Genomic DNA, 15,381 nt, shown 5'->3' with positions numbered 1-15,381 from the left:
ATGAAGCGTTTTACATATTAATTTTGTAGATCTACAATAATTTGATCTTCACGAAATGTATTGAGTAATTTATTCCAATGGTCATACATTCAGCAAGCCCAACTTCGATAACCGTAATCGAATATAAAATAGAATTTCCCGCGCTGTTATCGGTTTCAAACTGGATCGTTCGTTTCTGACTGAAAACCATTCCTTTATTGCATTGAGATTCTTAAAGTTATAAAGCGAACATTTTAAATACAGCCACTATGAAAACAACAAATAACAAAAGTGAAATGATAAGCAATGTCGGCTAGTAAGCCAATTGCTTTGGTCTTTGGTCGCAGTATGGGCATTGGTTAATACCATCAAATAGATATCCGGTTACCAGTTATCTGCCCATGATGGTCGGCTCGTCGGCCATGGCCACCTCGTCGTTGGGCGCCTTGGCACCCTTCTTCTTGCCAGAATACCAGAGGAACATAACACCGCACAGGATATTGTCCACGAAGGTGAACCAGGCCAAGTAAACGCCGTAGCCATAACTGAAATCGTAAATAAGAACCTTAGAATATATTATAAATTATCTGATTATTGACTTACGTTAGTTGCGCCCCTTCAGGATACGCATAGAACAGGTGCTCTTTCGTGTAGTCAATCGAGGAGAAGAGCACCTGGAGCACCACCAGCGCCGTGGAGGCAGCCACCAGGTGGATGCCACCCGCCAGACGCTTGAACATGTAGCGCGGATTCATGAACGTGTAGAAGGAGAAGACGGCACCCAAGCTCATCACGAACAGTGTTATGCAGGCAAAGGACGCCTGCGTCCGGATATAGTCTGAAAGGGAGTACCAAGCGACTGCCAATTAGGAGCCGTCGTCTGTGAGACTCAACCAGTGGTACCTACCCAATAGTTCGTCATCGAAACCGGGCTCATTTCGCAGGGCATTGGAGTTGGGGAACATGTCGATGTACTTGCAGCGCTCTGGTGAAAAATGATTAGTTTGGCAATCAGATGACTTCTTTGGATTTTCGCACTCACGGTTCGGTATATAGCTGTAATAGGCGGGCTGACCCTTCTTGGGCGGCAGCGGTGGCACCAGGATCAGTATCACCCGTTCATCGTTAAGCACGTAGGCCGGGATGCTGATATCCCGGATGTAGGTGCCCAGTAGTCGTACCACCAGGGGGTAATCCGTCCAATTGCTGAAGATGGCCAATTGCGCCACCTCGGGGATCACGTAGTAAGACCAAGTGTTGTTGTACTTAACCCGCTGCAGCGCCGAACCAAAAGTTTTTCTCTCAATGATTCCCTGCACGTCCAGCGGATTGATGGGTATGGGCTTGATGGCCGTGGCATTGAACTGCCGCTGATTCTCCTCGGTGTTCATCACCAGGGTCCGGAAGGCATGGCGCAGCGTCTGGAACTCCATGTCCTCGCCCCGCACCCAGTGGGCAAACATGTGGCGTCGCGCCGATTCCGTAAAGTTGTCCGACGTTTCCAGCTTCTCCTGCGCGAACTCCTTTATGAAATCCATTTGCGAGAGATTCCGCTTCGCCTCGTTGATGTTTGTCTGCGATGTGTACGACATGGAGCTAAAGTTGCGCACCACCTGGGCATTGCTTATGGCATTGGGCACTATCGTATTCCGGCAGTGGCGCCACAAGCCCGAGTGCGAGGACATGAAGAAGCGCCGGGATTCGGGGATGAAAATGCCTGTGATGTTTGACCAAGTAATAGGTTTTATTTATATTATAGCAATACGAACTGGTTCGCTTACCGTTTCCGCCAGATATGATGATCCAGTGATCGGTCGAGATGGCCACTATCCAGATCAGCAGCGAAACCACCATGAGCAGACTGCAGCCGAGCAGCACGCGCCGCTGGAACATGTAGGCCTCCATCAGCGGACGACGGGCCTCATCCCGACCGATGGTCGACGTGGACACTTCGCGCTTCATCCTGATTGTGTCGTCGCTGTTTCCGGATCACGCTCCACTCCTATGGCTCTCTGGACGTTGGCAAGGGGCAATCCACACGCACATGGAACAGGCACGTTCCTGGGGGAGGAAGTTAACCCACTTATTGTAGTCGCTCCCCCGGCAATGAAGTCATGCGGACACATCGCACACATGTGGGACATTGCCGGGCGCCGCCGTTTTCATCATTCGGCAGGTGTTTCGCCGGGCCTACAATCCCAACGTCCCCCATCCGATCCCAGACCTCTCTAATTTAAACAATATTTTATTTTTATACTAAGCAAACAGCGGCAGGCAGAGCAGCAGTGTTGGGATTTCAAAAAAACTGGCAATTAAATATGTTTTAAGGGAACGACGGATAGACCAACGAGTTTAGAAAAATATTGAGTATTATTCTGGAAATATTGAAATGGAACTCATAAATGTGATTTATTAGTTAATGGTGCTTAGAGAAACTGTAGTCAACTGTTTATGTACTTTGCGTTTATTACTTGTTATTTTGAACTAAACGTTTTTAATACGTTTTCGAAATAAATGTGATTTCTAATATTGCACATCATAGGCATATTTTGAGTAGTACTTTTTTAGTTTTTAAGATACCCAAAGGTGTAAGTTCGCCTCACGCAAATCCCAAAAACGCGCCCATTAATTATGTTGTTTTGGAGAATCCGTGCTATTTTCTTTTATTTTATTTATGTGTGTTTGCATACAAGTTGCCAAGACAACCAGAAATTCCCACAATTTCGTTCGTCGTTGGTCTTTGACAGAAATTAAGCAAATTAGTGGACACATTCAGGCGAGAAAAATAGATGACAAAAATGAGAATTCCTTTTCAAAAATGATTTCGCCTCTTTGCGGAATATTTGCGAGAATTAGGTGCGCCTCCGCCGAGTGGGTGCTCGGATGGATGGGTGGTTGGCGTGGCAGGTGGGGATTAGGTGGCGGAGCACTGTGTGCGTGCACAAGTGTCATATACATGGTTAGTACTGCCTGCCATGTGGATGCCGTCGAAATGTTCCTCCTTTGTTGCGCTACCATTATTTGGCTACCAAAAATGTCATCATATACATTTGGCTTAGTTGTGGGGTAGAAAACCCATAAAGAAACTCAAAGAGCCGCCAGTTTATTATTCTCCACTTCCGCGATCTATTCCGGGAATAGATCTTGCAGCTTGCATCAGCGGGAGTCGCGGAGTTGCAGGCATTTGCGTCACTGAAGTGCGTCATTGAGCTCCAACGCATGTGCCACTTTGCTTCGAATGCGATTTTCTCGAATTTCTTTTCTATTTTTCTAGTTTTTTAGCCAGCAATTGGCCTTATTTTTAGAACGACCCACCGCAGGCTTAGGTGATTCCTGGCTGACAAAGTGGAGGAGGCAACGTCGCATCATTAATTCACAACTCATTGTCATCTCGTTTTGGGCGCGAATATATTGACACTTTTGACACGCAGAAATTTTAGAATTTTTTTTTTGTTTTTTTGAAAAATTTAAAGCACAGCGAAATAAATCTCGAAACGACCGTCCGTATTTATTTATTTTGTGTTTTAGCCTTTGTTTTACTTGCTGTCGGCCATTGTATTTTTGGTCTGTGCCGTATTATTCAGACGTCGCAGCACACGTTGAATTCCGCCCCGGCGTAAAAGAAGCGAATTTTGAGAAATGTGTATTTAATTAATGCCCCGCATAAATAATGTCAATGCCAGCGGATTTGGATCACCACCGCCTCCCGCCTCCTGCCACCGACGACAGCCCATCTCATAAACTGTCAGGCGTTGTTAACGTCCGTCAGGTATCCTGATTTATCGTTATATAAGAGGAGCAGACACATATACCCTCGGTGTTTACCATTAAAGCTGCACCGATGCAACGGAGATCTCTGGCTGGCTGGCTAGCTGGTTGGCAGCCACTGGCGCTGGCCCCAGTCTAATTGTTTATGAACGATGTGTTTGGTTTTTATGAGCGGCCCGGCCCGGCTCGTCTAAAATAAAATTGTTGGTTAAACTACCGACTAAAAATCGAGGCGAACAAGCGATAACAACCGAAATAAATGGCTATATTGCCCGTGAAGCGAGCCACAAAATTCGAAATAAAAGAGCGCGATCTTTGGGCTCTACGGTTCCTAACGATCGGATTGCGGCGGTACGGCTCCGTCTGCTGCTGGCCAGGGCAGAGCACAGACTGACTGGCTACTAGCCACCAGTGGTTGTCGCTCGCCAGCCTTTTCCTTCGCATTTCTTTTTGGGGAGCGCGACGAGCCAACAAAAAGAAAAACAATGGCAGCCACTGTTAGCCAGCATAAACATAAAATCGTTCTACATACATATGTACGCCTCTTGGCAGCGGATTCGGACGTGGGATTTGGTCAGGGCGGAGCTGCCACCTGCAGCAAACCGCCGAAGGAATTACTCGAGCAGACGTCATCGTTGCTTAATTACGCCATAAACATGAACTCTACTTCGCCGATGAATCCGCCGCTACTGCGGCAGTGTGCGCACAAATTTAGAATTTAGATGGATTTAGGCATCTCTTTTTTAATGGTACACAGAGCATGGTACATGGGCAGCTATTTTTATATCTTCGCTAGCCACGCTAGCCGACCGCCACAATTCCGCCCCGCTTTACCATTAAACGTTGACATCGCTTTTATGAATGCCTTTGGCTATCTGTTGGCATGCCATTAGCGCATCGTAAAGCCCCAAAAGGGGGGCAACGACTGCGAGGAGCATGACGTAGTGTGAATAACATCTAACCACTTGTTGGCCAGCCAGTGGTCATGGCTCGTTTGCCAATTTCTCATGGGATGTAAGCAGTATGCTGGGCCATCTAAACTATTGCTGCCTGTCAGAGATGCGGAGTGCTCCCATGTCCAGGTTGAGTTCGGTGAGGATGTCGTTGGGCGCGGAGCCCTGCATAGTCAAGCCTGCGATCACCTGTTGCGCCTCCGGACAGTTGATGCAGGCGTTTCGGATGGCCAGGATGCTCCACTCCTTCATCACTGGGGCATAGAAAGTAAAATGTTAACAAAGCAATAGCTTAAAATGTTTGAAACACTACTTAAGCTTGTTTCAAATATGTTTCTTACACGGATTTCGAGCATCCATCGTTGTGCATTCAAGAAGCGTGGGCAGCAGCTGTGTGTCCAGGCAGTATCCCTTGTTGGCCTTGTTGTCATACAGAAGATTGGCGGAGCAGCGTACGAGTAGCGTTTTGAGTTCATAGGACACCTTTTTCTCGTAGCCCGCATCAGTGTCCGAAGTGAGTGCCACCTCCTCCAGCTTCGTCATGGGCTTATCAAGGCCGCCTCCATCCGGTTCCTTGCCAGCAGACACAATGCATCTCAGCAGGCTGCTCACGTTGATGAACAGCGATTGGTCGTTGGAATACACATTGGCATACTTCTCAGAGCCGCTTGCACTTGCGATGATGCGCAGTAAGGTGTGAACTTCACGAGGATGAAGCTCATGCTTAAGCTTCATCGTTTCGCGCAGGAGGCAATCGGATTTCATGCGGAATTCTTTGGCAAAGTGCTGCAGCAAAAACAACGTAACATCACCATTGGGACTGTTTTCCCTCAGATAGTGGGCCACGTAGTCGAGGAAAGCAACACGATCTTCCGTCTCCAGCTTCTGGTAACAAGCTACGCAGGCTCGTCCATTCTGGACAATGAAGTGCTCCAGAAAGAAGTGTAGGTACTCGAAGTTATAGGTGCACTGGGCCTCGTTCAGAGCTCGCCATAGCTGCAGACAAGTTTTAAGTGCCACCAAGTCGGTGATAAGACCATGACCACTGAGATATATGTTGTACATGATCATGAGGAGCACATTATTCGAACTTCCCAAGGGAGAAGCGTAAGCTTGTTCGGCGATCTTCAAGCCATGCTGACTCCAGATAAGTGCTTGGGTGGTCTCATTGTTTACCACACTATTGGCTAGCACCTGCAGAGATAGATTGTGTATAAGCCGATGCTCCGTGCGCATCACTGGATTGAAAGCCACGGCATGTAAAAAGATGGAGAACTCCACACTTCCAGCCAAAGTCTCTTGGTTTTCCCTGCCTTTTGTGAGCAAAAGCCGTAGGTTCTTAAGTACTGCCGAAATTTCCTCCTCATTTTCGGTTATGCTCAGGCTCACGAGCTTGTGTATCAGCTCTTTAGTTTCGATTTGCTGGGGTAAATCATTTATTTAAATAAATTTCACGAGAATAACAATAATATTTACCACATGCTCCATTTTCGATAGACCCACAGCTGTTTGCCGCCAACTGTAATCGATTGGCCTGTGCAGCGCTGGCCAACACTGCCTCAATTGTGTCAACGGAGTGCGGTCACACTGCACTCCACAAAAGAAAACAAAAGAAAACGGAGAAAAGCAATTTCGTTTTGGGAAATTTACTAAGTCATGTAGAAAACAAAACGCTACAGCGAAATCAAGACAAACCAAGCAATGTCACTGCGTGCGCTTCGAAAAAGAGAAACAGGCACTGGCTACGGCAACAATAACAACCATTTAGCAGCACCAGCAAGAACTTCACAAGCAACGCTCTTTAAGAAGGCCAGCACAGCAATAACGTCACCGAAGAAATCGTTGCTAAAAACTGGGAACACCGTCTGCGGGTTGGACAAACGGAACCTGTTCCGGGAGCAGAAGCTACTCGGTCGCAAGTGCCACTCGAGTCCTGACCTACGACAAATCGGAAAATACCAAAACAACAGCCTGTTGCGCAGCAAATCGGAGGGGGATGTTAGTTTAATCCTGGCCAGCAATTCCGGTGCTCCATTGACGGTGGCAAACGCCAAGTCAGAGGTTTGCCTGCAAAGGATTAGCTCTCACAGTTACGAACAATCTCCGAGAACGCTGATAAACAAAAGAGAAATGCTCGGCGGTGCACGTTCCCATCGCGACCTGACTCAGTCGTCCTATGGCAACCAGGCAGGTGGAAGTTCCGTGGACTTGGAGTCCAACTCTAGAACTCCTCGCCGCATGAGCGAGTGCAGCTTGGGCTACAGCCAATCCAGCTCCCGGCACACTGGCTCCAACTCAATGTTCGCCAGCCAGATGACTCTCTCCTCGGGATCGGTGGTGCCGCCCGTGGACCCCAATGCTGTGCTAAGGGTTCCCATCATTGGTTACGAGGTTATGGAGGAACGTGCGCGTTTCACTGCCTACAAGCTGCGCGTCGAGAATCCGGAGACCAACGACTATTGGCTTGTAATGCGACGCTACACCGACTTCGTGCGGCTTAATAGCAAGCTAAAACAGGCTTTCCCCAATCTTACGCTCATGCTGCCCCGGAAGAAGCTTTTCGGCGATAACTTCAATGCCGTCTTTCTCGACAATCGGGTGCAAGGTCTGCAGATCTTCGTAAACTCAGTGATGGCCAAGGAGGAGCTGCGCAAGTGCAAGCTAGTGCGGGAGTTCTTCTGCTTAGACGAGCCGCCTTCGTACTCTGAATCCATGGAGGAGTGTCGTGTAAGATAATTTCTTTTTCATGTATTTATCACATCTATATAAGATTTGTTTTACTTCTAGGCAATTTTCGAAGCTCAGGAGGAGACGATTGAGCATCTGAAGCTTCAGATTCGAAATAAAAACGATCTCATTCTCAGTTTGCAGCAGAAACTGCGCGAGGAAATGAACGAGAAGGAGCAGCTGAGAGAAGCTATGAAGTAGGAGGATTACAATTTCTTTTACAAATGCCAAAATCTCATTAGCCAATCTCTCTATTTACAGAAATATGGAGCTTAATTGCTCGCACTGCTCATCTGCTAGCGACAGTTTGGGCATAAAGTAGACCTTCGCCAATCCGAGGTGATAACCAAAATCCAGTTGGACGTGCGAGTGCGTACAACATTATGCTGAGCATAACTCTACGCAACTGCGCCGCTTGGATGCATATCCAATCCAATAATCTAAACCAAGTGCATATCGAGGGGTTGGCCCCTACAGTGCTTTAGTATTCATATCTAGACCTAGATGCTAGCAAAGTGCTGCCCACGCACACATGGAATACTATATTAGATATTTTTGATATTCGTTTACGAGGCACTTACAGTTAAGAATGAAATCACTAGATTAAGTGTATACGATATGTTATGCAAACTCACATACAAAATAAATCTAAGGCACAATTTATTACAATTATTTATTATAGTGTTCAAGATAAGAATACCCAAGCCACAAAGTAACGCTTTTCGAAATGCAATTCGACGGTGTTTGGAAGACTTACGAATATTATGATTTAGTGCTAATCGAAGTGATAATTAAAACGATTTTGGTAGTGAATCTATCTCTCAAAGGCTGGTCATGGCGGGTGGTCGGGCATAGGCTTTCGGAATGAATCCATATTTGCGGGTTTTCGGAGCATAAGCCCAGAGCCAGCCATCCACAGTCTGATTGGTTAAGTCTGCGTAAATCCAATCTCCTCTCCGCACAGAAAGGTACAGATCGTCTGGAGCTTGCGCTTTGTAATCATACAGCATCACCAGCTCCGTGCCATGGTAGCGTAGATCATCTGTTCCCAAGCCCAATTGTGGCTGCTGCTGCTGCTGGGTCTGCTGGCCTGGTTGACCCTGCTGCAAAATGGTCTCCATGGCATTCAATGTGGCTTTCTGTTGCTGCAAAACTCGCACACTGTCTGCAGAATAAATAAAGCTGGCTGGAACAAATCCTTCCTGGCCATCGCTGCGCATTATCCAAAACCAATCGGGATCCTCGCGATTTAGCACGGTTACAAATTCACCCCGTTCCACGGACAAGTCATTCTCGTCCCTGGCTATAAAGGTGTACAAAACGATACAGCGCCCGGACGGTTCCTTCACGAAAGGTGTACACTCTGGCTCCACCAGCAGTGTGTTCTCTATGCTGTTGGCAGAGCCAGGATTCAAAGTTTCATCGCAAAGAACATCCAGCTTGTTATCCGTGCCCAAAAGTGGTATATTCTCTTCGATCGGCTGCTCTGGACACTGTTCCCTTGGCAGTTTCTTCTTGACAGCCAAATCCGCCAGTTGCGTGTTGCAGGGAGCACAATAGGAGAAGGGTATAAAACCCTCCTGCCTAGAGTCCTGACCAATCACGTAGACCCAATCGTTCTCTCTGTACAAGATATTAACCAGCTGTCCACGCTTCACCTCTAGTTCATCATCCACGCAAGGAGTAAAGTCGTGCAGCACAACCATCTTAGAATCAGGACTAAAATATAATGAATATCGTACAAACTATTTAAACTGATTGTGGAATAGATTTACCTTAGACCGTGTTCCTTTTCAATGCCCACTCTTACAAGTGTTTCAATGCTGGAGGAACCAGTTATGCGGCCCATGCCCAATACACCCACAGCAGGCAAGTCCCTCTCTATGCTGGCATTTGTAGCTATAAAAGGGGAAATTTGAAAATGCTTATTTAGGTACAATATATGTCACATTTAATTAAATTTAAATAAAATTTATACCTTATTACATTCAATCATAATATAATTTCAAGAAAAAAAGCTAGAGTAAAAACATTTCTTGTACATTGTACAGTTCTTGTACATTGATATACAAAATAAATGCACCAATAAACTGATTTAAACTATTTTCATTTTTTTTAAGTTCCTGCAACAAGTTCGGGATTGAAGTCTTTTGTTTTCGTGCTGCTTCTTCCGCTTTCTATCAACACACCTTTCTTCTTGTCGCGCCTCATGCGCACGGGGCAAAGAAAAGCCATCTCTTTCCCTCACTCGGACTTAAGCGCCCTTCAACCGAAAAACAACCAAATTTTGGCTAATTGTTTAATTTCTTTATTGTTTGGATCCGACACAACGCGCTTCTTCTTCTCAATATTCTCAGGTGTTAGAGGTGGAATTCATACGATTGGCTAATCATGATGATGTTGTCCGTTAATCGATTGTCGAGAGGCGCCAAAATTTGAAAATAGGTTGGTTTTGTGTGTACGTGTTGGCTCTGCTCTTTCAAGCATGCAAATTTCTAGTAAAGCGTAAACTGCTCTTGAGCAGCACCTTCGATTTTGGTGCAATGCACCCGGGCTGCCGATTACCTTGATAATTTATTACGCGTGGGCTAGTTCAATGATCGAAAGTATAGAAAAACGGCGTTTAGATTGGCCGATTTGATTGATCCAGTTTCTGCAATAGCTTCTATTTTGTGCGGCCACGCGCGGTACTCTTCCTCCGTGTTGATCGCTGGTTGGTCCTTCGGTAAGAACGCCGCGGACCATCGCCTAAGTTGTCATCCATGGCGTTAGTCTCATAGTACCTGTAGGTCCGGCGATTTGGTAGGGCGTAGTCCAGGGCATGAGTGACCATTATCGCCTTGTAGGTGCACGCCAAGGACATGATAAGCTGCCCAAAATAGCAGACATCCTGGCGCAAAAACATAAAGACTTTTGGATAGGTTTCCAAAAGATGCAGGCCCATACGAGTATTTACTGCTTGGTCCCGAAGTTCGTTCATAAGGCGGTGCAACTGGAGCCACAAGAGCACTACGACCTGGGTGCACACATAAGAGACTAACAGTTCCACCAGCAAAATCCAAAGCTTCTGCAGCGGTGCGCAGTTCATTACCCTCAGATGATGCAGAACAAGGACTGTGGTCAGAACGAACAGCGCCGACGGAAGATCGGGAATATGCTCCACGGGCAGCGCATTGCATCCGGCCATGTATAGACACACGCATCCCACGCTGCCAGCCACCAGCTCCGTGACCTCGTACATTCCCTGTACAACCACCATTTTAGTCGTGTTTGTTTGTTAGTTAGCTCCAGGCGCTATGAATTGTGTTTCGAAGGTGTTACCTTACTAGATAGTTATGGCTGTATAACCAAAGTCTACTTAGCTCTATTCAGAACTTTATATTATATTATAGTGATGTAACTAAAAGTTAAGATATATGTAAATTTTGTAATGTAATAGAACATAATAAGTTAGAGATATATGAATTTTTTAAACGTATAATACTTAATATTATATATAATTCAAAGTGCATTTAAACCCCTCTGCCACACTGAGACTTCATCATTCTTAGCGAGCGTAACTTGCGCTATAGCGCTATTGCGCTATATCTCTTGAAAAAAGAGGGGCCAATGCACTATTTTGGTGCCAAGGATAAAACTTTCGCATGCAACATTCGATTATAATTCAGCGAGAGGAATCCGATGGAAAGGGCAAGGAAACAAAGAGTTTCAGGGAGAGAGGATGGGTCCAAAGAGAGAAAGTGTCCAAACTGACCTACACTTCGGCGTATCCCCATGTGCACATGCCCCAAACTAAATTGCGCATTAAGCATCTCGAGCATTATTCCACCAGCAGCAGCAGTGGCAGCATCATCAGCAGCAGCTGCCACACCCCCAATAGACCCCCTTCCCCCCATCCATCCCACAACGCACATCCCAGGAACCCATCCCCATGCCCTATCCCAAGTTTTATTAGAGAGAGCTGTCTGCGTTGCGAGTTAATCGATAGAGAGGATTCTGCGCAGTCCTCCAGTCCTCGGATGCCATTCACAAAAAGGGGCGGCCAGTGGGCGGGGCAGGAGGTGGATGGGTGGGCGAATCGAGTGGGTGCTCTCGCCCAGCCCACTCATCATGGCTGTTGTGTCTGCGGGTAATTGTTGCTCGGACCTCTGATGGCCAAAAAATGAGACTAGACAGCGGGCCAAATTAAGAGGAATGAGGCGGAAAATGGGGTAGAATGCCAGCTCCGGGCCGGAAAAAGTGGCTCACTGGCTTTGTGGGTCAGATATTTTCGGTTGTCACGCATATTTTAATAAAATATATGCCCGGAAGTAAATTCAAATTAACATGCAACAGTCGACCTTGCATAAATTGTAGCATCAATTTTTGTAGCAAATGACCTTGAATGTTTCGCACCCCTAAATGATGCAACAAAAGTGGTGAAATGCAAACTCCACGACCTTGTGGATGATTTATTTCATGAACGTACATATGTTTTTGAATCTCCAAATCGATTATTATAAATTTAGCCCATCTGTTGACAATTTCACCAAAGGACTCTATATCATTCAAATAATTAACCCACTTATAAAAATACACACCTTAATTTTCCACATCAATTAAATGCAAATTAAAAAGCGAAGCAAAGCACTTGGTTTGATTCATGATTTATTTAGTTAGTTTATTTAATAACTTACACTGTATAGTTACCCTTAATATTGCACTTTTAATTGGGCAAGAAATTTGCTATTTCATCACATCATTTCAATTTCAAAAATTGTGTAATGTAGTTGGCGAGAAAAGAGAAAAGGGGGTTGGAAAAATGCAGGGGCGGTGGATAATAGAGAAATCAACCATATTTTGGCTCGAAATTACTTAATGCACGTATTTCGATTTCGCTAAAAATGTTCAGCCATTGGCAAATATCCAAAATGTATACAGATTTTAAAGAGGGATTATTGTGTGCATACAGAGGTGCATATGTATGTACATATATACATATTTATATATATGTACACTTGGCCTGGACAAGGAATGGATAAGTGAAAGTTTCTGGGGAAAGACTACGACTCGGGAACCACAAAATGCGCAATAAGAGCTGTCTTACAAGTCCATAAAAGTTCCAAATCCCTTTTATGTTCGTGCCCAAGCATCAATTCCGGATTTCACTATCCGCCGCTCGCTTGCAACATTGTAAAATGGCACGTATACGGATACGTACACTGAGAAAAATTACATGAGTCCTTTACATATGAATATATGTATGTACATATCAGCGCAGCATTAACGTTCAGGTGGTGGATATAGAGTTTTGTTTGTAAGTTCTTGCTTTTGTTTTTTAAAATACCAAACGCTAAACAACCACCAAAAAATCACCATCGTTCCTGAGTATTCATTTGGTCCTGGGAGTTATTTGAAATCATATACTCTAGATGAAAGAAAGTTGAAGAAACTCCAAAGGATTACCAAGGATCAAAGGAACATTTCAACTGCATTTAAAAACTCTCTCCGGATGTTGTTGAGTGGTAAAAGATAAAAAACACTTTATTAAAGAAAGCATGCACTTTTAAATCAAAATGTAATTGTAATTAAATCTGAAATTGTTACTTCGCTTTAAGCTCGTTTCGGAAACATTCCTATAGGACCATTATCTATACTTTTATCTCACTGCATGGTGCAATAAAAGAGCAGGAGCTCTAAAGGATGTGAGCGAACGGCTGACAGAGGCGGTGCTCTAAGTTTGCGTTCAAGGACGTGCATGCATTATGGTCGAGCATTCCGCAGCGAATCGAGGCATTAAGCCGTGAAATGCGACCAGGGGCCAAAGGCAAAGGCCCTACCGCCTGAAAAGCCGAGGGAAGTGTTTACGCTGCGTATGTGCGATATTTAATTATCGCGCGGGGCGTGACCAAAGGGGCGTAGGTGTGCCGTTGCAGCCACGTCCTTGCCTACTTTTCGGAGAGGCGTGAGGGAGAGAGAGCGCGAGCGTTGTGAAGAGCAGATCCACAAACGAAGGGCAGACGAGTGCAGACGAAGTCACACGAAGCCTGTCGCTTTCATTCAGTAGAAAACGAACTCTCATCCCTCCCCCTGCCCCTTTCAATCCACCCATATGTCCATTTCCACCGGATGATTTGGCGCTCTCTCCCCTCTTTTGGACTACGCTGCTTTAAGCACGTGCGCCCGTTAGTTTTCCGCTCATTCGATGTTGGTTTCTCGTCCGGTGTGGTTCACAATTTTTCTTTCCGTCGCACTGTTCGCACTTCCTCTATCCGTGTATGTGTTCGTGTGCGTGTGAGTGAGTGCGGGAAAGTCAGCAGAAAGAGCGAGAGAGCAGAAAGATCCGCCGAAAATTAGGTAAATAGTGGGCACAAATGTTGCAACTGGTTAAAGGGGTAAGGCGCTTTAAAGTTGCACTCGAAAAAAGTAGTGTAGATACTGTCGTTGATTTTACTTCAATTTACATTCATAAATAATATATATTAGATTAAATTAAAATTTATTATTGAGAGACTGGGAAAAACTTAAGCCGAATGTAAATCAAATAGATTTTATTAAATGTCTGACCTAACAACTTTTACTTAATCGAACGTTTTTAATTTTCTTGGCATACTCTTTGTTGCCCCCTACACTTGTCAGTGTATAACTTTACAACATCCGATTTGGGATTATTGCACCTGGGTCGATTGCATCAAGGACTTGTGAGAGAGTCTGCCAATTTTGTAATGTTTTTGGAACTGCAGGGATCCTTTACGTGTTTTTTGATTTTTTTGCGAGCGTACACACAACAGAGCGTGTTTTCATTTCAATGTTTACATTTTTTCGGTTTCTGTCTTGATTTTATTTATTTTTCTTTCCCGAAATAAAGCAGAACATATAAAACTTTTTTTTGTTTTCGAATTTTGTCTGCGACGTCAAAGACATTTTAATGTGCAAATATATAGTCGTATATATTATATGTATATCGCTTTAAAAGCAAATGGAGAAAATTTCGCATGTTTATTTTGTTATATTTTAAGGCACGCAACATATCCATCTGGGGTTAAGTGCCAGACATCATCAATCAATTAGTCATTTAATGGCGATATTAACAGGCTAGGCATTATAAATTTGTATATTCATGATGGCATCGATATATGTACATAGGATAATCCATGGAACAGGTTGATTAAGTTCGTTTTTTCCTCACGGTTGCAGGTTTCGGTTGATTAATTGCGATACCAAAAGAAAAGTTTAATTTTGTAATTCTCACCTTAGTATCGCTTTTTTAAAAATGTTTGTAAAATAATATACCTACCTTTCCTTGCTTTACTGCATTACCAGAGAATTTCCAGAAAACACAATCTGTTTTCTTTCCGTTGTTTTCGTTTCATTTGCATAATCAAATTTTTTTTATGATTCGCAGCCGCATCAATTTAAATGCAAATCTGCAACTGGCCAGCCAATTGCAGAAACTATTTTACTTCTTACCAACCCCCCGCCCCCTTGGTCATGCCTCCTCGCGTTGGGAATTTCTCGAAAGTTCTCGAGGGCTCATTGGGGAATAAGAACTTGACTCCCGTAAATTATTGAGCACTACCCCTTTCTCCGCTTTTCCAAACGTAAATTGCATCCAATTGGTTTTGATTGCTCAATCTGATGCCGCACTTGTTGGTATTATTTTTGCATGCTTAGATTGCACAATCGGGGTTTGAAGAATCAAAGGTTTTCACGCGAGTCCTAATTGACTTTTCTATTTTCAGCTATGGATAAACAGAATGCAAAAATGTATGCAATTGCCGTCATAAGTTCGCTCATTGAGATTCGCAATTAAAATTCACTTCACCGAAATGAAAATGAACCAAATGAGCATTTAGTCAAGTGAGAGCGAGCGAGAGAGATGCGCCGCCAAGTTAACCGTTTCATGTGCAACGTCATCGTCATCTGAAGAGTACCGCCGTAGGAAAAGATAAGAGAGCGCGCGAGCGCATTACGC

At 44.7% G+C, this 15,381-nt stretch overlaps 5 protein-coding genes across 6 annotated transcripts; 1 reads left to right on the top strand and 4 right to left on the bottom strand.

Annotated features, from left to right (window-relative positions):
* Positions 1–168: 168 nt before the first annotated feature.
* Positions 169–1,961, bottom strand: LOC6609676. 2 transcript variants are annotated; one of them, XM_032714850.1, is made up of 5 exons: positions 1,761–1,961; positions 1,022–1,696; positions 887–964; positions 583–838; positions 169–524 (listed from the first exon to the last, which is right to left on the bottom strand). In XM_032714850.1, the coding sequence occupies exons 1-5, from the start codon at positions 1,939–1,941 to the stop codon at positions 371–373; spliced, it is 1,344 nt and encodes a 447-aa protein (XP_032570741.1). In that variant the 5' UTR covers positions 1,942–1,961; the 3' UTR covers positions 169–370. The 2 variants fall into 2 exon arrangements, with proteins under 2 accessions (XP_032570741.1, XP_002034334.2); XM_002034298.2 differs by having other exon boundaries at positions 583–817.
* Positions 1,962–4,762: 2,801 nt separating this feature from the next.
* On the bottom strand, positions 4,763–6,290 carry LOC6609675 (ataxin-10). The gene is made up of 3 exons (XM_032714852.1): positions 6,177–6,290; positions 5,042–6,122; positions 4,763–4,954 (listed from the first exon to the last, which is right to left on the bottom strand). Exons 1-3 carry the CDS (start codon positions 6,186–6,188, stop codon positions 4,788–4,790), a joined length of 1,260 nt encoding a protein of 419 aa, XP_032570743.1. The 5' UTR covers positions 6,189–6,290; the 3' UTR covers positions 4,763–4,787.
* A 4-nt stretch (positions 6,291–6,294) lies between these two features.
* LOC6609674 lies at positions 6,295–8,090 on the top strand. The gene is made up of 3 exons (XM_002034296.2): positions 6,295–7,427; positions 7,488–7,624; positions 7,689–8,090. The coding sequence occupies exons 1-3, from the start codon at positions 6,402–6,404 to the stop codon at positions 7,747–7,749; spliced, it is 1,224 nt and encodes a 407-aa protein (XP_002034332.1). The 5' UTR covers positions 6,295–6,401; the 3' UTR covers positions 7,750–8,090.
* LOC6609673 (SH3 domain-containing protein Dlish) lies at positions 8,087–9,800 on the bottom strand. Its single transcript, XM_002034295.2, has 3 exons — positions 9,617–9,800; positions 9,203–9,326; positions 8,087–9,146 (listed from the first exon to the last, which is right to left on the bottom strand). The coding sequence occupies exons 1-3, from the start codon at positions 9,660–9,662 to the stop codon at positions 8,249–8,251; spliced, it is 1,068 nt and encodes a 355-aa protein (XP_002034331.1). The 5' UTR covers positions 9,663–9,800; the 3' UTR covers positions 8,087–8,248.
* Positions 9,720–10,779, bottom strand: LOC6609672. Its single transcript, XM_002034294.2, has one exon. It carries the CDS (start codon positions 10,684–10,686, stop codon positions 10,093–10,095), a length of 594 nt encoding a protein of 197 aa, XP_002034330.1. The 5' UTR covers positions 10,687–10,779; the 3' UTR covers positions 9,720–10,092.
* Positions 10,780–15,381: the final 4,602 nt, after the last annotated feature.

This window comes from Drosophila sechellia, chromosome 2R, assembly GCF_004382195.2.
Source record: "Drosophila sechellia strain sech25 chromosome 2R, ASM438219v1, whole genome shotgun sequence".
Classification (NCBI taxonomy): domain Eukaryota; kingdom Metazoa; phylum Arthropoda; class Insecta; order Diptera; family Drosophilidae; genus Drosophila; species Drosophila sechellia.
This window is presented reverse-complemented; position numbering and strand designations above follow the sequence as displayed.

Coding starts and splice junctions, on each gene's coding strand:
- LOC6609676 (XM_032714850.1), bottom strand. CDS start 1,941: ATGAAGCGCGAAGTGTCCACGTCGACCATCGGTCGGGATGAGGCCCGT. Junction 965..1,021: donor TTACAGCTATATACCGAACC/GTGAGTGCGAAA, acceptor ATTTTTCACCAG/AGCGCTGCAAGTACATCGAC. Junction 839..886: donor TTTCGATGACGAACTATTGG/GTAGGTACCACT, acceptor CCTAATTGGCAG/TCGCTTGGTACTCCCTTTCA.
- LOC6609675 (XM_032714852.1), bottom strand. Junction 4,955..5,041: donor GATGGATGCTCGAAATCCGT/GTAAGAAACATA, acceptor TCTATGCCCCAG/TGATGAAGGAGTGGAGCATC.
- LOC6609674 (XM_002034296.2), top strand. CDS start 6,402: ATGTCACTGCGTGCGCTTCGAAAAAGAGAAACAGGCACTGGCTACGGC. Junction 7,428..7,487: donor AATCCATGGAGGAGTGTCGT/GTAAGATAATTT, acceptor TTTTACTTCTAG/GCAATTTTCGAAGCTCAGGA. Junction 7,625..7,688: donor CAGCTGAGAGAAGCTATGAA/GTAGGAGGATTA, acceptor CTCTATTTACAG/AAATATGGAGCTTAATTGCT.
- LOC6609673 (XM_002034295.2), bottom strand. CDS start 9,662: ATGGCTTTTCTTTGCCCCGTGCGCATGAGGCGCGACAAGAAGAAAG. Junction 9,327..9,616: donor GAGGCGCGACAAGAAGAAAG/GTGTGTTGATAG, acceptor CCCCTTTTATAG/CTACAAATGCCAGCATAGAG. Junction 9,147..9,202: donor GAAAAGGAACACGGTCTAAG/GTAAATCTATTC, acceptor ATTATATTTTAG/TCCTGATTCTAAGATGGTTG.
- LOC6609672 (XM_002034294.2), bottom strand. CDS start 10,686: ATGGTGGTTGTACAGGGAATGTACGAGGTCACGGAGCTGGTGGCTGGC.